This window comes from Chrysemys picta, chromosome 25 (assembly GCF_011386835.1).
Source record: "Chrysemys picta bellii isolate R12L10 chromosome 25, ASM1138683v2, whole genome shotgun sequence".
Lineage (NCBI taxonomy): Eukaryota > Metazoa > Chordata > Testudines > Emydidae > Chrysemys > Chrysemys picta.
The window spans coordinates 14,059,062-14,080,342 of NC_088815.1; the positions used below are offsets into that span (position 1 = coordinate 14,059,062).

At 61.0% G+C, this 21,281-nt stretch overlaps 1 protein-coding gene across 1 annotated transcript; it reads right to left on the reverse strand.

Annotated features, from left to right (window-relative positions):
* Positions 1 to 4,840: 4,840 nt before the first annotated feature.
* PLVAP (plasmalemma vesicle associated protein) lies at positions 4,841 to 17,238 on the reverse strand. Its single transcript, XM_005278942.5, has 6 exons — positions 16,688 to 17,238; positions 12,952 to 13,048; positions 9,522 to 10,168; positions 7,417 to 7,603; positions 6,754 to 6,844; positions 4,841 to 5,824 (listed from the first exon to the last, which is right to left on the reverse strand). Exons 1-6 carry the CDS (start codon positions 17,066 to 17,068, stop codon positions 5,818 to 5,820), a joined length of 1,410 nt encoding a protein of 469 aa, XP_005278999.2. The 5' UTR covers positions 17,069 to 17,238; the 3' UTR covers positions 4,841 to 5,817.
* Between the last annotated feature and the right edge of the window lie 4,043 nt (positions 17,239 to 21,281).

Here is a 21,281-nt window from a genome sequence, read left to right on the forward strand (position 1 = left end):
CCTGTGATCTGGTCTTTCCTCCTGCCAGCATGAGGCCCACGGAGGTGCCCAACCTTCCATTGCCCGGTGACCAGCGGGCGCTGGGGAGGCAAGGGGAGATGGCCCAGCTGGGGGGGGAACGGACTATTTTCCTTCTTTCCAGGGTGGAGGAACACCTGGGCGAGAGGAAGCGGTGTGTAGAGCTGGCCCTGTAAGAGGAAAAGGGGGGGGGGAGTGACTGGCCTGTGGTCTGTACAGCTGGGGAGGGGTGAGGGTGGCTGGGGTTGGGGGGTTCCCATTAACATGAAGGGTTAATGAAACTTTGCCAGTGCAGCGTCCGAGAACACTTTGGTCATGTGAATGAATTCAGCCTCCCAGCGCCTGGAGCCCCACTTTATGGGGGGGGGACTGAGGCAGGGGGGAGGGAGTCTCTCCGTTCAGAGTCAGCTGTGTGCTCGGAGCTGTACAGGGCCCGGCTGCGACGGGGTGGGGGTGGAGCAGTCAGGATTTGCTGGGAGGGTTTTCGCCTAGCCCTGCTGTTGGAGTGAGGGGGGGTAGCGCCTTGGGGCGCTGGAGCTGCCGGCGCTCGTCCACGTGTTGGGGGCAGAGCAAGAATGGAACCCAGGTGTCCGGCCCCTCGGGCCGCCTGCTCTGGTCACAAGCCTCAGACGCTAGGGAGCAGCAGGGCGCTGGGTGCCCTGGCGCAGGGGTTATGCCAGGAGCTGGTTCTTGGGCCAGGCAGGTTCTGTTCCCGCAACGGATACACGTTTCTCCCCTGATCCCATGTTCCCAGGCTGAGCGGAGGAGCCGGGCATTGCTGTTCCTAGACTAACCAGCTGGGGGTGCCACAGAGCGAGGTTAGACCAATTCTCTCCAGGCAGGGGCCCTAGCCTCTAATCTGTCCAGGAGTGGGGGGCAGCACCCCTCGCCTCAGGGGGGTTATATTGGGGGTGCCCCCTGAGCGTGGAGGGTGCCAAGGGGGTGAGGGAGCCTGTGTGTGGTGGCTCTTCCCTGTCTGTCTTCCAGGGGGGGCGTCTCTGGAGCTGGGGGTCCCCTGGGCCAGCGGTGGAAAAACATGGGGCTAGGAGCAGCTCTGCTTCCAGGGGAGGAGAGTAAACAAGGGAAAAACCGGCTTGAACGTCACGTCCCGGGGCAGTGTCTCCACGTCAATCAGAAAGCCGGGGCCCTGGTGGCTGTAGCCCTCCGTCCCCCCTCTCTCTGCTGCAGCCTGCTCCCTGCGTGCCCTTTCCAGGGGCTGGGCCGGCCCCCCCTCGGCAGCCTGGCTCTGTTTCCAGCGTGTGGCCTTTGGCTTCTCTGCCTCACTGGCCCCACGCTCTCCCCTGGGGCTCGTTACCGCTGGGGTTCCCGGCCTCCTGCTGAGGAAGCCCTTGTTTGGATGGGTTATTTATAGAGGATTTCCTGATGCTCCTCCAAGTAACGAGCTTCCCCCCCTGCTCTTCCAGCGGGGTGGGGGGACCAGAAGCCAGGAGCCAAGTCCCCTGCGGGCCCGTCCTGGGCAGGGCTGGGGACAAGCGCTGGAGCCTGTGCCCCGGGAGCAGCAGGGTGAGCTCCAGGGTGAAACCACTGCAGAGGCCTGATTCTCCGTTACCTCCTCCTGGAGCGTGTGTATGTGTGGGGGGATGGTGTCTGGCTGGCTTTATGCCACCTTTGTGCACCCCCTGCTCTAGGGAGGGCCCTGCCTGGTGCCCGTCACAGCAGCCTTGGGGCTGCTCCAACTTACATTCTGCTCCCCATAACTCCAGGGAACAGCTGCAACACAGTCTCCCCCCCCCCCCCGTGGCCCCGCTCTTCCCCCTGGGGCTGGGGACAGGGTGGGCACAGAGTCCTTAGGCCAGCTCCACGGGGGCCAGGGAGGTGCGTGCACATGGCAGGAGTCGGGGGGCTGTTTCCACCTGCTTTAAGGCCCCCTTCTGTGGCCAGAGGAGCCGAGCAGGGCCTTGGTGTAGCTGTGAGGGGTTGAGCCTGGGGGGTGACAAGCAGTTGGTGGGAGGGGAGTTTAGGGTGCTGCGGAGAGTGGGGTCAATATTGGGCAATGTGGCCTCCCGGGGGGCCTTTCCAGCCCTGGTGCATGCGGCCGGAGCAGAGTTTCCCAGGTGCAGCAGAGCCATTACCCTTGGGTGCTCCCCCCGGGCTGTGTTACCTCCTGAGCGTGGGGCGCAGAAGCTCCCGGGCAAGGAAGGATGGGGCGGGTCCCGGGTTCCACGTGCCATAGGCGAGGGGGAAGCGGTTTCAGTCCCAATGGCATGGCACAAGTCCACAGCTCTGGCAAGCGCCTACCCTGTGGCCTTGTGTAATCAAAGAGCAATCCATGCTTGGATGGCCCCTTCCTGGGGTGGGGTGGGGGCTGTTCTGTTCCCTGTCACTGCTCCCCCTGAGCTGCGACTTTATCTACTAATTGGGGTTCAGTCTGATTCGCACTTGTGTGGGGGGGCTCTCCCCTCGCAGCCAGTGCTGGCCCCACTGTCCCTGCACAGTGCTGAGGGCTCAGAAGGGGGGCTCGCCCCTCAGCGCTGCCCTGCAGGTAGGGGGTGCTGTGTGAGACAGGTCCTGAAAGATCTCATGAAACCGTTTGTTCATTAACCCCCTTGTCCTGACCCACCGCCAGCTCTGGCGGTTCCTTTGACCGTCCTAAATCCTGCTCCCCCTCGATTCTAAATGTCAACTGGATACATAATTATCCTTTAGTCCTCCCACAGCATTGCTGTGCACTGTTAAGCTGCTGCCTTCTCCCCCAGAGGTGGCTGCATTTCGGTGGCAGGGGAAAGTCCGTGATTCCTGTGAGCAGGGCTTGTGACTGGCTTTAGGAGGTGATCTAAAACCCTGACCTTGCACTCAGCACCGTGCAGAGAGCCAGGAGGATGCAGGGACTTCCCAAAGGAGTTCACAATCTAGCACAGAGTGTTAGGAAAGACTGATTATACGCACGTTAGGGGAGATAAGGCCCAGCCATAAATCAGACCATGGCAACAACATGGCTAGAGCTCCCCAGCTCTAGCGTGTCCTGCAGGTTTCTGAACTAACCCTCTCATCCTGCCAAGGCTCAGGGCCATCCGTAGGAAACGCAGCCTGGCCCAGAACTGAGCCGCACGGCACGATTAATGTATTTAACACAAATCGCTTTGTCTGTCACTCGGTTTCCTACGTCTGTGGCACCGTTTGTATCTAGTGACTCCTGGGGGGTGTCTGGGAGCCAGGACTCCGGGGTTCTGTTCCTGGCTCTGGGAGGGGCAGTGTAGCCTAGCAGTTAGAGACACACGAGTCAGGACTCTTGGGTTCTACTTCCAACTCTGCCACTCGCTTACTGTCACGTCACTGCTCTGTGCCTCAGTTTACCCCTCTGTAAGAGGGCCTGATAACTCCCTTGTCTGGCGGCTCTGAGACTTAACTAACTTCCATGTCGTGCACTGAGGGCTGCTGAAACCCAGCGCAGGTCTAGAGGGGAAGTGGCTTTGAGTTGAGGGCCAGGGCCTCTAGTGCCCAGACTCACTGGCCGCAGTACATGTCCCCTCTGGCGGCGCCGGACCCAATGGGGCCTGCAGGGAAAGTCCAGGGAGGCCATTTATTCAGGCTGCTTTCCTTGTCCAACAAACCAAGGCTTTGGGGCTAGATTTCCAGCCTGGAGAGGATGCTCTTGTGTCAGCGTCTGGGGGAGCTACCCCTCTGCCGGGGGACTGAAAGGGGAACATCCCCAAGGGGGAGGCAGAGGTGGGACTGAGAGCAGGGACCCCAGGCGGGTGCAGCCCGCTGTAAGTGAGCGGCTGACCTAAGTGGGGCCAGATGCCCTTGGTTTACCCAGCAAAACTCCCATGGATTATCCACCCGTCACCGGATGCTTCTCGCTCTCTGGGGCCACCCACGCTTGCTCCGTGGAGCAGGAGAGGGGAATTCCCTTTCCTTGGAGGGTGGGGGCAGCCTGGAAGCGGATAGTTTGACTCCCCCCAACCATGATCCCAGGCTCCAGCATCGTCTGTTTGCCACTCCTGCCACCCTGCAGCTGGAACGGCGGGCGCGGGTGGCACAGGTGTGCTGCTGCCTGCCTGCCTGCCGGGGGCTTGTTCTCGTGTGCGCCCCTCTCCCCCGCAGCCCGCTCCTCTGGGGCTGAGAGCAGGCTCTGGCACTAGTCCCTCTTTGGCGGGGCTGGAGCTGGTAGCCGGACCGAGGTTGGAGCGAGCCATGAGTGGGAATGAGGCCACGTGTGCAGAATTCCTGGCCGGAGGCCACGGGGCCGGGCTTGGATCCTCCCCCCTGCAGTTCTGGGAATGTGCTTCAAGGTTTCTTTGTTTGGGTCCTAGCATGGCCTGGCTCTGCCTGCGGCACCTGTCAGTCCCTTCCTCCGGGGTGGCCAGAACGGGACGTTCCCCGTGGGCTGGAGATCTGGGCCCCGCTCGCAGCCACCCAGACTCCTCGGCACCACTTGCCCGGGGGCTTCGGGGACGCGGGCGGGGGCTGGGCCCAAGGCAGGGGGAGTTGACTCAGGACAGCAGCTGATGGCCTTGGTGGACAGGGCAGGTTGGGGGTGGCGGAAGAGACGAGGCACAGGGGAACGTGTGTCCCCTGCCCCCTCCCCCAATTCTCCTGTCCTCTTCCGAACTCTGGGGCAAAAGCCCCTTTGGGAACCCAGCCCCCTAGCTAATGTCACCCCCACAGCGCCCAGCCCCCCCGCTGCACAGGGGCCTGCCAGGACCTTCTGAGTCCCCAGCCTTGGCCCAGGGCAGGGGACGCCGCTTGGGCCAGGGTCAGCGAGAGCGGAAGCAGACCCACGGGCTCCCACCCCCGGCTCCCTGCCCAGCCCCCTGTGACCGGCTGGCCAGCAGGCGGAACAAAGCACGCAACACCCAGGCCGGGCTGCCGTCAGGCGTGTATTCAGTGCGGGGTGGAAGAATTACAGCAAAGCGCCATGAGCCTCCGCCGCATCGCTCGGCTAATCGGCGAGAGAGGCCGGAGCCGCCCCGGCGGTTCCCCTTCGCCTCCTAGCCCTGCGTTCACATTCATGGCAGATCCTGCACCCCATGGGCTGTGGCATTGGGCAGGGCCTCAGGGTCTAACCTCCCTGGGATGGGATGAGCTGCAAGGGCCCCGCCCGGCAAAAGGCTGGGGAAAGGGCTGCAGGACTGGAGGGGTGTTGGGGCCGCGGAGCCTGAGCAGACCAGGGGCTTGAGGTCTGGGCAGCGATGCAGGAGTGGCTGGAGGAGGGTGGGGGTGAGGCTGGAGCAGGGGCCAGGCCCAGGTGCTGGCGGGAGGGGATCTCAGCAGGGGTAGTGAGGGTGAGTAAAGCCCAGAGAGTTAGTGGGGTCAGTCAGAGGGAGCCACGGTCCTTCCCACCCCCCGGGGTGGGCCTGTGCCGTGCTGCCAGGTCTGGCCAGACCCCCCCCCCCCAAAGGGCTACAAGTCGGAGGGGGGTCTGCCAAAGGGCGAGATCAGCATGAGCTCCCCTCCCGCCAGCACACCCAGCTTCTGGTGCTGGTGAACCAGGGGTAACTGGACCAGGAGTAAGGGGCGGGAGGGGGAGGCCCAGAGGGCGTGTGTGTGTCTGGGGTGAGCGTGAGCTGGGCGATCTGAGAGTCTGGCCGAGTGTGTGTGCGCGAGAGATTGGAGCTGGGGACGGGGTGTAAGATGGATTGCAGCTGTGTGGGTGGGGGAGAGTCACATGTATGTGTTTGCGCCTGGCTGTGAGTCTCTGCCCAGGCGTGTCTGTCTGTGTGAGCGAGAGCGATTTCAGGCCATGCACCAGCTCAGTCTCCTAAGTTTCTTGCCAATCAAGTCGCGTTTCCTCCAGCTCAGCTCCCGGCCTCTGCTCCCCATGGCCTTGCTCTCTCGTTAGCCGCTGGCGTGGAAAAGAAAACAGTGAGAAAGGTCGGCGCTAACGCCGCTCACACGCCGCCCGAGTGGCCGCGCCCGGGCTCCTGCCCTGCGAGGAAGCCGCCGACCGCTGTGGTATCCTGCTACCCCAGGATATCCCGGGGCCCCTGCCCTCTGCCCCCATCACAGAGCCCGGGCAGGCTGCTGCAGGGCTCGGGCAGGTTCTCATGGCCCCAGGCTAGCCTGTCTCCAGTAAACAAAGGGCCCGATCCTGGGCCCGCTGGAGTCACTGGCCAGACTCGGTATTGCCAGCTACGGTACAAGGCCCCGTCCCCCACCCCCACCCCAAGCCGCTCAGGAAATGCTCCGTGGGGGTCTGATCCCACGCTCCCCCCCCCCTCACGGCGTCCCAGCAACTCCCTGCACTAATAACAGCGCCTGCAGTCCATGCTTTGCTCTTGGCCCCCAGCGCCTTGCCTTGTAAACGCTAACGACCCCTCCCTCCACGTTGCCCCCAGGGGCAGGTGAGCGTAGCTGTGAAACGGGAGCTCTGTGCCCCGACCCCCAGGAAATGCTCTTTGAGCGCATCCAGCAAGAGACGTTAGTTCTATCCCACGCTCCACCCACCTGCCAGCTGCGACAGAGTCTACTCACGGGGCTTCTTAACTGAGCAGCAGAGAGAGGCCAGATGCTGCCTGACCCCAACTCTCATGCTTCAGGGTGTGAAGGGTCAGGAAGGGTTCTAGACACACAGAGACTGTACGGCGCAATCAACCAGGCGCACTGGTGACAAGGGGAAGCTTCAGCCAGTGCTAGAGGCAGGATACTGGCCGTGAGGGGCCAATGATCTGCTTTAATACGGGGGGGGAATGCTAGAGGGACAGCTCCTATGATAGCTTGCTCCGAGAGCTCATGCAGGGGATACCCCAACCTGCCTTGCCCTTCGCTCCTTACCTGGGCTGTGCCACGGGTTTTGGGGGGAACTGGTTGGACAGCTTGGCCTCCTCCAGGATTCGCTTTCTGATTTCATCCAGGTTGGCTCTGCCTAACAGGGGAGAAGTACCAGAGGTCTCTTGGCTGGAATCTACTGCCCGTATGTACAGGGGAAGGGGCCTCCCTCCCCCCTCACAAGCCCCCAGTCCTGGGCTGGCCTCGCCACTCCTGGAGGAATCTAGGAACACAAGGGGGGTCTGGCTCGGCGTGCCGATGGCCCAGCAAGGAGCACCCTCATCCCCCCACTGCACGCAGGCCTTGTCTGGGGCTGCTGTATAATGGCTCCAGGTCGGGAACGATGTGAATGCACAAAGGTGCTAGGGAGCCCAAGGGGCTGTGGTGGGTCAGGACGGGGGGGGAGGGCAGCGGCAGAGCTGGGGGGGATGGAAATCTCCCTGCCACTTGCTCCGTGGCACCGGCCTCACCAACGGTGCAGGGTTTCGTTCGCGATAGATGTTGAGGGTGGAGGTGGGGCTGGGGTTTCTCAGAGCAGGGCTAGGAAAGTGGGTAAGGGTTGGGCCCACAGGCCAGCTCCAGGGGCTGGCGCCACCTGCCAAAGCTACAGGCCAGTCTGGGAAGGCATCTGGACACCTGCCTTTTGCCCTTCCTCGCACGGGCACTCACCAGTGTTCCCGAACGTCCCAGGATTCCCCAGTGTCCCTGGGTTCCCGAACGTCCCAGGATTCCCCAGTGTCCCCGGGTTCCCGAACGTCCCGGGGTTCCCCAGTGTCCCTGGATTTCCAAAGGTCCCAGGGTTCCCAAAGGTCCCGGGGTTGCTAGGATTTCTCAGGCCTGGGTTCCAAGCACTGCCCTGTAATGAGAAGAGAGTCACGCTGGCTAGCGGGGCCTGGAGCTCAGCTGCCAGCCACGGAGCCACCCACAAGAGCCAGCACGCGTGCAGCCCGGAACGCTTCGCTCTGCCCACTCGGCGCCAGACGGTGATGTGCACGGACCGGAAGGAACAGGGGAGACCCTCCCTGGCTGACTCCTGGCAAAGATGTGCCTGGAGGAGGTTGGGGGGGAAGGCCTCTGTCCTCTGCTATGCGCTGCCCCGGCCCTGGGGCCCCCGTGAGCCAACAGGCAGCCCGGAGGCCTTGCGGGAGTCGTATGGTTTGGGGGATCTGCTCCAGGGTGGGTATGTGGGGAGGAGGGTGCCAGGGGGGATAAACACACTATCTACCCGCCCCCCAACCTACGAGGACATCAGTGGATGAACGATAGGGCTGCCAACTTTCTAATGGCACAAAACCGAACCCCCTGCCCTGGCCCTTCCCGAGGCCCCACCCCTGCTCACTGCATCTTCCCTCCCTCGCTCGCTCTCCCCCACCCTCACTCACTTTCACCGGGCTGGGGCAGGGTGCGGGAGGGGGGTGAGGGTACTGGGGTGGATGAGGGGACTCCGGGCTGGGGGTTGGGTGTGGGCTCCGGCAGGGGAGGCGGGCTCTGGGGTGGGGCTGGGGATGAGGGGTTTGAGGTTTAGGAGGGGACTCCGGGCAGGGGGTTGGGTGTGGGCTCCGGTGGGGGGTGCAGGCTCTGGGGTGGGGCTGGGGATGTGGAGTTTGGGGTGAAGGGGGGCTCCTGGCTGGACAGGGAGTGTTGGGGGCTGTGGGGAGGTGGTACAGGGTGCGGGCTCCGGAAGGGAGTTTGGGGTGAAGGGGGGCCTCCTGGCTGGGACAGGGAGTGTTGGGGGCTGTGGGGAGGTGGTACAGGGTGCGGGCTCCGGAAGGGAGTTTGGGGTGAAGGGGGGGCTCCTGGCTGGGACAGGGAGTGTTGGGGGCTGTGGGGAGGTGGTACAGGGTGCAGGCTCTGGAAGGGAGTTTGGGGTGAAGGGGGGGCTCCTGGCTGGACAGGGAGTGTTGGGGGCTGTGGGGAGGTGGTACAGGGTGCGGGCTCCGGAAGGGAGTTTGGGGTGAAGGGGGGGCTCCTGGCTGGGACAGGGAGTGTTGGGGGCTGTGGGGAGGTGGTACAGGGTGCAGGCTGCGGAAAGGAGTTTGGGGTGAAGGGGGGGCTCCTGGATGGGACAGGGAGTGTTGGGGGCTGTGGGGAGGTGGTACAGGGTGCAGGCTCCGGAAGGGAGTTTGGGTGTGGGAGGGGACTCCGGGTTGGGACAGGGAGTGTTGGGGGCTGTGGGGAGGTGGTACAGGGTGCGGGCTCCGGAAGGGAGTTTGGGTGTGGGAGGGGGACTCCGGGTTGGGGTGCTGGAAGGGGTTCGGGGTCCTGGTGGTGATTACCATGGCTCCCGGGAAGCAGTTGCCAGGTCCCTGCAGCCCCAAGGCGCATGGGCGGTGGCCGGGGAGGCTCCATGTGCTGCCCTCGTGCCCACAGGCGCCACTGCCATTGGCTGTGGTTCCTGGCCAATGGGAGCTGCGGAGCCGGCCCTCGGGGCAGGGCGGGGAGCCTCCCCGGCCGCCCATGCGCCTAGGGGCTGCAGGGACCTGGCGGCTGCTTCCCGGGAGCCAGGGCAGACATGGAGCCTGCCTTAGCCCCGGGCCCCGGCTTCGCTGCCCACCGGACTTTAACAGCCCAGCCGGCACCGCCGCCAGGATCCCTTTTCGACCGGGCGTTCCGGACGCCTGGCAACCCTAATGAACAGACAAACACCCGGAGGGCCGAAGATGCCCAGATGACAGGCTGGATTTGTGGGCACGTTCCTATGTACCCACCAGGAGGTGCGCACCTCCCCCGGACGGACGTGGGCGCGGACGGACGGCAGCCTGGGGCCCCCTCACCTTTGCCCTCCTGCAGCTCTCCAGTTGGGCCTTCACGGCCTCTGCCTGGGCAAGAAGCTTGTTCTTCTCCTGCAGCTGCTGGTTCAGGTGGCCCTTCTCCTCCGTCAGCGTCTGCTTCTCCTGGTAGCTCCGCTTGGCCTCGGCGTCGCAGGCAGCCTGCAGGGCCTGCAGCTGGTGCTGGTGCTGCTGGGTCTCCCTGGCGCGCTGCTGCCCGCAGTCCTGCAGGTTCGCCTCGCTGAGCAGCTTCTCGGCCTGCAGCCGCCCGTTCTCCTGCCCCTGGGTCTGCACCTCCTGCTGCAGCTTTTCCCCCAGCGTCTTGAGCTGCGAGTTCAGCTGCTGGCTCAGCGTGGTGCAGCTGCTGGACGAGTAGGGCGAGAGGGTCCCCAGTTTCCCCTGGAGGGTCTGATGGATGTTCTGGAACTCGCCCAGCATCTTCTCCCCAAGGCTGCAACACTGGTTCTGCCCCAGGTGCTGCCCGTTGTACTGTGCCCGCAGGCGGATGGTCTCCTGCCGGCAGAGCTCCCGCTCACTGTTGGCGCTGCTGGCCGCCTGCTTCAGCTTCTCCGTCACCTGCGAGCAGTTCTCCCGCTGCTGCTGGGCCTCCCGCACCAGCCAGTCCCGGGTCTCGCGCAGGCTCAGCTTCTCGGCTGTGCCGGGAGAGGACAAGGCAGGGGTTGGGCCGCTGGGGTGACGTCTCCCTGGGATCCGACTCGCCTGCCCTCTACTCCCCCCATCCCTTGCACCCAATCCCCCCAGACCCCTCCTCCTCTAGCACCCCCATCCCCCAGCACCCTCCTTCCCCATCCCCTGCACTCAATCCCCCCAGACTCTCCTCCTCTAGCACCCCCATCCCCCAGCACCCTCCTTCCCCATCCCCTGCACCCAATCCCCCCAGACCCTCCTCCTCTAGCACCCCCATCCCCCAGCACCCTCCTTCCCCCATCCCCTGCCCCCAATCCCCCCCAGAACCTCCTCCTCTAGCACCCCCATTCCCCAGCACCCTCCTTTCCCATCCCCTGCACCCAATCCCCCCCCGAACCTCCTCCCCTAGCATCCCCTCCCCTGCATCCTCCTTCCCCATCCCCTGCACTCAATCCCCCCAGACTCTCCTCCTCTAGCACCCCCATCCCCCAGCACCCTCCTCCCTCAGCACCCCCATCCCCTGCACCCAATCCCCCCAGACCCTCCTCCTCTAGCACCCCCTCCCCTGCATCCTCCTTCCCCATCCCCTGCACCCAATCCCCCCAGACCCTCCTCCTCTAGCACCCCCATCCCCCAGCACCCTCCTTTCCCATCCCCTGCACCCAATCCCCTCCCCAGCACCCCATCCCCAGCACCCTCATCCCCTGCACCCTCCTCCCCCAGCACCCAATCCCCCTGGACCCTCCTATCCCAGCACCCCCATCCCCTGCACCCTCTTCCCTCAGCACCCCCATCCCCTGCCCCAGTCTCCCCTCCCCCCCCCATCCCCTGCACCCAAATGCCCTGGTTCCCCCTCCCCCTGCACCCCTCCCACTCCCTCCCACAGCACCCCATCCTCTCAGTTTGCCCTCCCTGCATCCAAACCCCCCACTGGAGTCAGCCCTGCTGTGGGGGAGGGACTCCTGGGGAAGAACAGCCAATCACAGCTGCTGCAAGAGGCAGGTAGAGCAACCCACTCCCAGAAGCCCAGGGGAGTTTTTTGGATAGGGGAGGGAGGGTGAAGGAACAGCCAACACCATTCTCACAGGAAGGGAGGGGACAGGAAGAGCCCAGCAGCTCAGGGTGGCTCTGTCCCCCTCGTGAACAATAAGTCGGTCTGCTTCCCCCTCCAACAAGGAGGGGCCAGGTGAAGAGCCCTGGAGCTCCAGGAGCAGAGGCGTGAGATTGGGGGTAAGGAGCAGCTGTGATGGGTGTGTGCAGAATGAATTGCTGGGCTGGGGGAGGGGATGAGGATTAATTCATTAGGCTCTGGGGTGTGGGTAACTAGCAGCTCACTGGTGATCTCGTGGGGCCGACTCCTGATGTTTGACCTCTTGGGGTTAGCAGTGCTGAGTGGGGGAGAAATCCAGGGGGGCCACGTTGGGGTGCCCCTGGTTCAATACAGCACCCTGCTCCCACGTGGCAGGGTGACCCCACTGATCCCAGCAGGAATGGGGTGGTTGGGATAGAATTGCCTGGTGCCCGGTGGGAAAGGGAACCTGGCGGCGCTAGTCAGCACTGCTGACCGGGCTGAGGCCGGCTCCCTGCCTGCCGGGGCTCTGTGCAGCTCCGAGAAGCAGCTCCGAGAAGCAGCGGCACGTCCCCCTCTCTGGCTCCTGGCCATAGGAACCGCGGCCAGTGGGAGCTGCGGGGCGGTGCCTGCGGACAGGGCAGCACGCAGAGCCCCCTGGCCGCGCTTCCAAGGCGCAGCCGGAGGGGGGACGTGCGGCTGCTTCCCGGGAGCTGCCTGAGATCAGCACTGCCTGGAGCCTGCACCCCTCACCCCCTCCTGTGCCCCAATCCCCTGCCACAGCCCTGATCCCCCCCCCCCCCCGCCCTCCAAACCCCTTGGCCTCACCCCAGAGCCTGCACCCCCAGCCAGAGCCCTCACCCCCACACACACCCCAACCCCCTGCCCCACCCCAGACCTCCGCTTGCACCATGAACCCCTAATTTCTGGCCCTAGCCTGGAACCTGCCCCCCCAGCCTAGAGCCCATACCCACTTCTGTGCTCCAACCCCCTGTCACAGCCCTGATCCCCCTCAGGCCAGCCTGGAGCACCCTCCTGCACCCAAACCCATCATCCCCCGCTCCACCCCACAGCCTGCACCCCCAGACGGAACCCTCACTAACCCCCTTCCCACACCCCAACCCCCTGAGCCAGTCGGTGAAAATGAGCGATGGAGGGGGGGTGAGTGGAGTGAGGAGGGGCGGGGCCTCGGAGGAGGGGCGGGGCAAGGGTGTTGGATTTTGTGTGAGTAGAAAGTTGGCAACCCTGGGTTGAGATCAGGTCCTACAAAGCTAAAATTATCTGCTGCTAAAACTGGGGGGGGGGTTGGGGGGCGGCCCAGGGACTCCAACTGGGGCCAGGAGGGCCCCTGCTCCCGCAGCCCGCACAAAGTACGGTTTGCACCCCACTCTCTGCAACAGTGAGCGCCACAATGCTGCCATATGACCTTCCTGCTCACCACGGGCCTCCCTGGAGCCCCAGGTGCCCCACTGCCTGGGGGAGGACATGCGTGATGACCAGCCCCAGCAGTGTCAGGGGGAAGCAGGCCAGAATCTCTGACCTCAGGCAGGTGCAGTGAGCAGGACAGGCCGTTCCCTGCTGCCTGGGGTGTTGGGGGCTGGCTGCATCCACGCCATGGACAGCCTGCGGGGACCCCCGCCTGGCCCTGACATGACTCCACCAACACCAGTGGGACTGAGCTGGGCAGGGGAGGGAGAGGAGCGGGGAGCTCTCACCCACCGTAGCAGGTGATGTTCAGGATGTTCATGTTCCTGGAGCTCTCCTCCGCCATCAGCCTGTAGTACTGGGCGTAGATCAAGATGTTCTGGCACTGGACCTGGGGAGAGAACGGGGGATGGAGTGTCAGAGCTTCCCTGCCGCAAGGGACACGTGGCCACCACGGCACCGGGGGAGCCATGCCCAGGCAATTCCTGGGAGGGCGGCAGAGATGGAGGAAGGGAATTGGCCGCTCTCCCTTTGCAGAACGGTGAGGAACGTGGGCACTCCTGGAGACAAAGGGGCGGGAGGGGGGGTGCATTGTGGAAGCTGCTTCCTCGTGAACGTTTCTGCCCTGCTGGTGCCCCTCAGTCCTGACTCGCAGCCCCCCTGTTATCCCAGCCCTGGGCTCACCTTACACACGGGTCTGCCAGTGCCCCTCAGTCCTGATTTGCATCTCCTCCCTCCCCCCCGGTGATTCCATTCCTGAGGGTAGACGCTTGACCCGTTGTGCCAAGCTGCTGCTCCAGCTGCCCAGAACACATTTGAACAGAGAATGTGAGAGGGGAAACTTGGGTGGAAGGAGCCAACGAACGGCGAAGGGTTGTTAGCTCAGAGGAGGAAGAATCCAGTGCAAAGTGACCAGGGGAGACGAGCCAGTAATCCCTGGCCTGCTGGTTCCCCGACTGATTTCCCCCCAGTGTGGTGTGAGTTGTGCGTTCAGCAGTAGGATCTGCAGTGGGATAAAGGCTGTGGGTGAATCACTGGGCGCATTCGCTTTCCTCAAGTGCTGGCACTGGCAAAGCTCCAAGCTTGTCTCTGTATTCTGCTCTGGGGCGTCTGTCTAAACCATAGTGGAACTTTGCAGGAAGTCCCTGTGACTCTGTTTGTCTGATCACTAGGGAGCGGGAAGAGACAGATGGACGGAAGGAGAGAAATGTTCATTGATGAAACAGGAATGTTGCAACATACCAGACCGTGCTCGGTAACTAAAGAATCCCCCTGACTCGTTTCTCCTGTTCAGAGGGGCTGAGCTCTAGGTCTCGCTCATCCCTGGGAGCTGTGGGGTGCTCAGCGCCCCAGCGAATCAGGACACGTTATGGTTAGTACACGAGGTCTTTATAAGAAGACCTGAGCCAAAAGCCTGGATCCAAGCTCCCCAGTGAACTTGGTGGATCCAGATCTGGCTCAGCCGCGTCTCTGGGAGCAGGATTCACTGGCGGTAGTTCTGTAGAATTGCTCAGTCAATGCTGTGACCCCGTTTGTGCTTCCGAAAGAGGCATGGACTCTTTGTCCTCTTCCGAATAGCTCACGGGATGGAATGAGACGCTGGGGGTGGGGGACCTGGGACCAGGGAAACCTGGGAGACTTTTGCATTGGGTGTGATGGGGTTTGCAAGATGATGTTGAGTTTCACAAGTGCCTCCCAGCCCCCCGATCCATTTAAGTGAATTTCCCCCCACACTTGTAATGAGCTGGAATCCAGCACTAATCAAATCCTCAACGCTCGGTTTGAAAGGCGTTCTCGCCCACGTGCCGAGACGAGTGGGGAACAGATTGAAAACTTCTGCAGCAGCCCACGTGTGGCTGGCACCAAACAGAACCTGCATTTGCAAATGGCTTGAACGCTGCCCTCAGTCCAGAACCTGAGACTTTTCCAGCGGGTTCTAATTTCTGGCAAAGTGAGTTTTCCGTTTCCCGGTTCAGAGCAAACCCCTGCCAGGGCCTTGCTGCTCGATTCCTTGCCTTGGCGGACGCTAGAGCAGCTCTTGGCAAAGGTGAGTATTTAGGAGTCACTAGCCCAGTGTCCGGCGTGATTGTGACGTGTGTCGGATAGTGACTGTTGTGCTTTACATGTAAAAATCAATGGACGAACGGCTGGTGGAAATGGGTCTGGCTCCCCTGGCTTCAGCACAGCTGAGAATCTGGCCCATACATGGAATTGTGTGTATGTGTCTTTAGCATTGGTTAAAGGTGCTGGATTGACAGCCCCATGGATTCACTCTGGGTGTTAGCCCCAGACCAGCTACAGCAAGGGCCGGTGCTGCTTAACCTGGATCTGCAGAGACTATGCTTGGGAAGGGGGGGGGGGGCTGCCAATGTTCCTGTGATTAGCGTAATAGCTTGGGAGCTGTGGGTTCAATTCCCTGCTCCGGCACAGACTTTGGCTAAGTCGTCTGGGGAATGTCTGGGCTGGTTCGTGCCTGCTGGCTCAGGTGAAGGGGCTTTTCAGCGGTGGTGCAGACGTTCGGGCTGGTGCCTGGGCTCTAGGACCCTGCAATGGGGGAGCCTGAACCATCTACATTGCAAATAAAGAGCCCCTTAGCCCAGGTCAGCTGGCAAAGGCCAGGGTGGGTGTCTAATTGCAACAGAGACAGACCCGTAGCCTCTCTATGCCTTAGTTTCCCCATCTATAGAATGTGGACAAAAGCACTTCCACAGAGGGGGGTGAGGCGCAGGGTCATATAAGAACCTAAGATGGAGAGACAGGGGAGCTTGAGGCTCTGAGTAGAGCCAATCTCGGTGCTGGTTTTTATGAGAAGTTAAAGAAAAACAGTCTGGGTTTTGTTCTACACTCAAAGGAGAGAAAATTGCGTCTTTAAGGCCTGAGCGTGGTGCAGCCCCTGAGGGCGCAGGAGGGTACGGCCGTGCTCTGGGCGTCAGAACCGCTGCAGGAGCTGATAACCCCGTGGGCACCCAAAAGGAGCTGACATTTTTCCAACAAAACTTTTTTTTTTCTTTGCTCCAAAATCGACCTTTGTTAGAAAACAAACATTTTCAACAGAAACCCAAAAACAAACCATAAAATAGGGTTTTGTGGCTTTGAGTTCTCCTTTTTCGGGGGGGGAAGCCCAAGACCAAGAAACTGAATATATAAGGAACAGGAGAACTTGTGGCACCTTAGAGACTAAAAGTATTCCTGTTCTTTTTGCGGCTACAGACTAACACGGCTGCTACTCTGAAACCTGAACATATAAGAATTTTCACGGAAACTTTTGAATCAGCGTTTCTATCGAAAAGCCGCAAAATGAAAAGCACCTTGGCTTTTTACAAAAAATAATTCCATTTTCCAATTCTCTGCCTAGCTAATGAGCAATAGAGAAGTGTTAAGAAACTCCTCCAGTGAGCATGGTAAGAATGGAGAAATGATAGAGGAGTAATTTCACCCACCACCATTGAAATGCTGCCACCTCTGGGGTGGAGCATGACAGATGTTTAACAATCCACAGCACCCTCAAGAAGAGCTCGCTCTTAAAATTCTGAATTTCCCCTGCTTAGTGGTATCACGTCTATGAGTATTACAGTTAAGCCCTATGGAGAGGATGCTCGGTAGTGTGGTCCCAGGTTCCCCACGCTAATAAAACAAACATTTGCAGCGCCCCAGTCAGGGGATGAGAATATTTGGAGATGAAATTTGAATCGGTCACTTTCCTGCTTGCAAAAGAACCTTTGTGCCTCAGTGGATCGTATCGCCCTGGTCAGCCCCTGAGCAGAAAGGAGAGATGGACGGATGGGCTGGGCATGGTGGGATTCCACTGAATTACCCTGGGGGTGAATTTGGCTCTGAAATCAGCATTGTGTTTGTTATTTCTTGACTTGCTCTCTCTGTTCTTTGTGGGGGGATAGACAGCCAGTCTAGGGATGGCTAGATAGAAAAACACGCTAGGTTCTAGGGTGGTGAGAGAGACGCACACTAGGAGGGAGGGATGGAAGGACAGACAGCTCGGGCACGGGGGCACGGTTCTCCGAGGCAGGCCTACCAGGTCGGCGTTGCAGGTCCGCAGGGTGGCGTTGCATTTCTCCAACTCTTTCTGGGTTGCCGTCACCTGCTGGACGCAGCCGAGCTTCTCCTTGCTGGTGGCGTTGAGTTGCTGGGTGAGGTTTTTGTTCTTGGCGTTGAGCAGCGTCATCTTACTGTAGAGCTCCTGGACCTGCTCCTCCAGGTGCCGCAGGTGGGTGTCGGTGCCGGCGTGGGCGTTGCCGTAGAGCATGAAGAGAACCAGCCCCAAGATGATGAGGAACTGGATGACCGAGGTGAATAGGAAGATGTATTTCATGTAGAAGCCACAGTCCCGCTTGGGGTTCAGGTTGTCCCTGGACTCCAGGCCGAACTTGGCCATGGCGTAGGCGTTCTTGTCCATGTTGCAGGCTCACTGCTGCCGCCCGGCTCTCTGGCCCCGCTTTCAGTGGCAGTGGCGGTGGGGCGGGGCGCGTCCGCCCCTTATCCCCTCCAGCCGAGTGTTTATATTGCTCTATTTAATATTTCCTCCTGCCTGGCTCCTTCCTGCCTCTCCGGATGCACTGGCACAACACGGCTGCCGTTTCCACACGGGCTATTGTTCCCAGCCTGTCATGGACAGGGGCGAAACTCCCCGCGCCTCCCGCCCAGCTTTACTTGTGTGTCTCCAACTGACGTCCCAGCTGCTACTTCGGAGCAGGGTTGTGTGTGCGCGAGGGGGATGCTCCCTGCGACGGGCTCACAGGGCCTGATCTAAGGCTCTGTGAAATCGATGGACAATCTCCTGACCGAATCCATCCCAGCAGGCTGAGGTCTCCACAGGAAACAGCCTGGTTCTGATTCCAGCCAGCTCCACTCCTTATGGGAAATGTCAGAAACCGCTGCTTCCTATCCGACTTACTGGAGAACGAGAGCCCTCTACCCACGCTTTCAGCCAGCCCGTAGAGTGTAATTAACAGAGGGTTATTCCCCCACTGCAGGGTATAGGAAAGATCTCCTCCTGCGTTAGCTTCGATGGGGTTTTTCCATTGGGGGCACTTGCACTAGACTGAGCAATGGGGATCTCCTGAGTCAGTGACCCTTGGTGGTGCATGGCAGGGCTCAGAACAGATGTTGTGTGACTGCCAGTGCGTGACTCACCCCCTCGGCATCACTGGGGCTACTCACATGGTGAATTACGCATGTACCTAAGTGCTTTGCTGGACCGGGATCAATGTCAACAGGGGGGCTGTTCTAGTTAGAGCCAGCCATCCAGTCCCATATCCTGTCTCTACCAATTGCTTCAGAGGAAGGGCCAAGAAAGCCCCTAATGGACAGTTATGGAATAACCTGCTCTTGGGGGAAAATTCCCTCCTGACCCCACTTGCTCAGTGGTTTGTTTATGCCCTGAAGCAGGTGGGTTTTTGGCCCTTCTAATGGTTTTTATCCTCTGGAAAGTAGTTCTGGTTGATCTCATGATGCATAGAAATCTCTCTTTTTAACAATCCTGCTCTGCTCTTTTGCTCTCCGTACTACCTAGTGGCAGAGAGTTCCACAGGCCAATTATGCCTGAGTTGCTCCTGGATTATTTAAAATCTGCTGCTTTACACTTTCATTGCACAATAATCGCAGCTAGAGTCAAGGTCCTTCGTTATCACGTGGGGTTTCTTTGGTCTCTTCCTAGGGCCTGTCTATGCGGCGAGTAACTGAATCTCCAGGGCCCCAGTTGGCTGCACAGTAACATCTCGTGTGGACACTGCTACAGCACAGTGACGGTCCCAGAAAGCTGCAGATTCACACCCTGGCTTGCTGAGCAGGAACTCACGTGTAGAGAAGCCCCTAAGCATCTTCCCTTATTATTACGTCAGTGACTAGAGGCCGCGACTGAGCTTAGGGGTCCCACTGTGCCTGGTGCTGCACCGCCGTGTAGTGAGAGAGAGTCCCTGCCCCAAGGAACTTATACTGTTAAAAGACAAAAGGCAGGAGGAAGAGAAACTGAGTGGGGAAGTGACTTGCCCAAAGTCACAGAGCAGAGCCAGGAATAGAACACAGGTTTCCTGAGTCCCAGTGCACTAGCCACTAGGCCATGCTGTCTTGCAGAATGCTGTCTTCTTCCTTATTAACTAAATGGTAATTGTTCTCTAGCCAGTGACTGGATTGTCCAGTGACGCCAGTGCAAAGTGACTGGAGTACAGGGTGGCCGTCCCGTTAGTTTTCAGAGGAATGGTTTGGTGCTGGTCAGATTAGCCATGGGATGCAGGGACCGGCGGCAGGGTGGAAGCGAAGTGTCTGTGCGTAGCCAATTTTCGGAACGCGTGTGGCTGATTCCCCCAGTCCCACAGCTGGGACCGGTGGCGGCGTCTCTCGCAGTGGGAGCTGCCGCTCTCCGGATACTCCCCCAGATCTGGCACCTGCTGGGATGTAGGTTGGGAGAGGCCCAGGAAATGCTGCTGCCCCCCATTCAGGGTAGCGGATCAGAGGGGATGTAAAACCAGTCCCAAGCGCTGAGCAGGGCAGCGGTGGCACTAAGGCTCCCTTAGCCAGATGGTAAAAGTAGATGTGACGGCAGTGGACGTCTCTGATTGCCCAGCCAGTCTGTCCAGGAGCTGCATTGCCTGTCTCCCACCTGCGGCTGATGGGACACCAGTGGAAACCTGCCAGGGTTGGCGTTTCGTTCCGAGAAACCTAGGCCCGATTTCTGCAGAGCCGGGCTGGGAATGGGCTCACGTTTTCACATCCCCCGGAGCCAGTCTGTGGCTCTTGCGCTTTCAGCACAACATCTTGCAGCAAAGCAGGAGGAACGCAGCAATCAGACACGCGCCACTGGCCCGGGTCCAGCTGCAGGGCTAGAAAACTGTAGTGTAGACGTCCAGGCTCAGGCTGGAGCTGGGGCTCTGGGAGGGTCCCACAGGACCCCTGCTATCAGAATGGTGGCACTTCCCTGGGGTGGTGATGTTTCTCCCCCTTCCCATTCCAGGAGTAGATGCCCCTCGAGCCAGGACCACTGCAAACGGCGGCACAGCCCCTGTCACGGAGTATTGGGGGTCTCAGGGCCCTGCACCCCCGGCTTGCTGCGATTCACCATGACTCTCAGCCAGCCAGTAAAGCAGAAGGTTTATTTGGATGACAGGAATACAATCCAAGACAGGTCTTGCAGGCACAGACAACAGGGCCCCCCTCAGTTAGGTCCATCTTGGGGTCCCAGGGCATCCCAGCCCCCCTTGGGAGGTCAGAGCAATCTCTGCCTCCCAGCCATCTCACCAGCCAGCTTCCAACACTCTGCCTTCAGCGACCCCTCCCACAGCCTTTGTTCAGTTTCCCGGGCCAAGGTGTCACCTGGCCTCCAACCCCTTCCTGGGTTCTCATGTTACATGCTCAGGTATTCTCCTTCGGGCAATCTCCCACCCCCCAATGCAGACTATCCTAGCCACACTCCCCTGTCAGCATTCACAGACCACAGTAAGAACAGTCCCAGTTCGTCACAGCCCCAAGCCAAGCAAGCCGCCCCAGGCCTCGTTGCCGGGATGAACTCTACGGCCTGCGTCCCTTGTGGGCACGGAAAGGAGCTGGGAGCCTGGTTTTGTGGCTGAGACATGGGTGAGGCAGGAGGTGAGGGGGGGTAGCAGGAGGGGCTGAGCGGCTGAGGATGGGGCAGGAAGGGGGCTTTCGGTGCGATGAGGCACCTGGGACCGGCCAAGGAAGCAGCACCATTTGCGTTAAATACGCAGGGACCCGGCTTGGCTCTGTACAGAGCATCCCCCCTGCAGACTGTGCCCAGAGGTGACGTGAGAGCAGATTGCAGTGCAGGAGGCTTAAGCCAGGGGGAAGGGGATGTTTGCATAGGGTTACCATACGTCCGGTTTTTCCCGGACATGTCCGGCTTTTCGGCACTCAAACCCCCATCCGGGGGGAATTGCCAAAAAGCCGAACATGTCCAGGAAAATGCCGGCCGGGCACTTCCCCTCCCGTGGTAGCTCTGCTCCTCCCCGGATTCTTCGGCTCTGTTTAAGAGCCGAGCTGCCCGAGTGCTATGGGCTTCAGGCAGCCCCCTTGCCTCCGGACCCCAGCCGCCGGCCGGGCACTTCCCCTCCCGGGCTCCGGCAGCGCAGGGTCCGGAGGCATGGGGGCTGCCCGAAGCCGGTAGTGCTGGGGCAGCTTGGCTCTTAAACAGAGCCGAAGAGTCAGGGGAGGAGCAGAGCCTCCGGCCGCGGCGGCTCTGCTCCTCCCCTGACTCTTCGGCTCTGTTTAAGAGCCGAGCGCTACGGGCTTTGGGCAGCCCCCATACCTCCGGACCCTGCGCCGCCGGAGCCCGGGAAGGGAAGTGCCCGGCTGGGGGCGCAGGGTCCAGAGGCAAGGGGGCTGCCCGAAGCCCAAGTGCTACCGGCTTCACGGTTTGCTGGGCAGCCCCCAGACCCTGCGCCCCCGGCTGGGCGCTTCCCCTCCCAGGCTCCAGCTGCGCTGGGGAAGCGCAGGGTCTGGGGGCTGCCCGGCAAACCGTGAAGCTGGTAGTGCTCGGGCAGCCCTTTCTGCGTGGCTGGGAATGGGAGGGAGGAGGGGGCGGAGTTAGGGCGGAGTTGGGGCAGGGCTGGGGTGGGGAAATGGGCAGGGCCAGGGCCCGTGGAGGGTCCTCTTTTTTT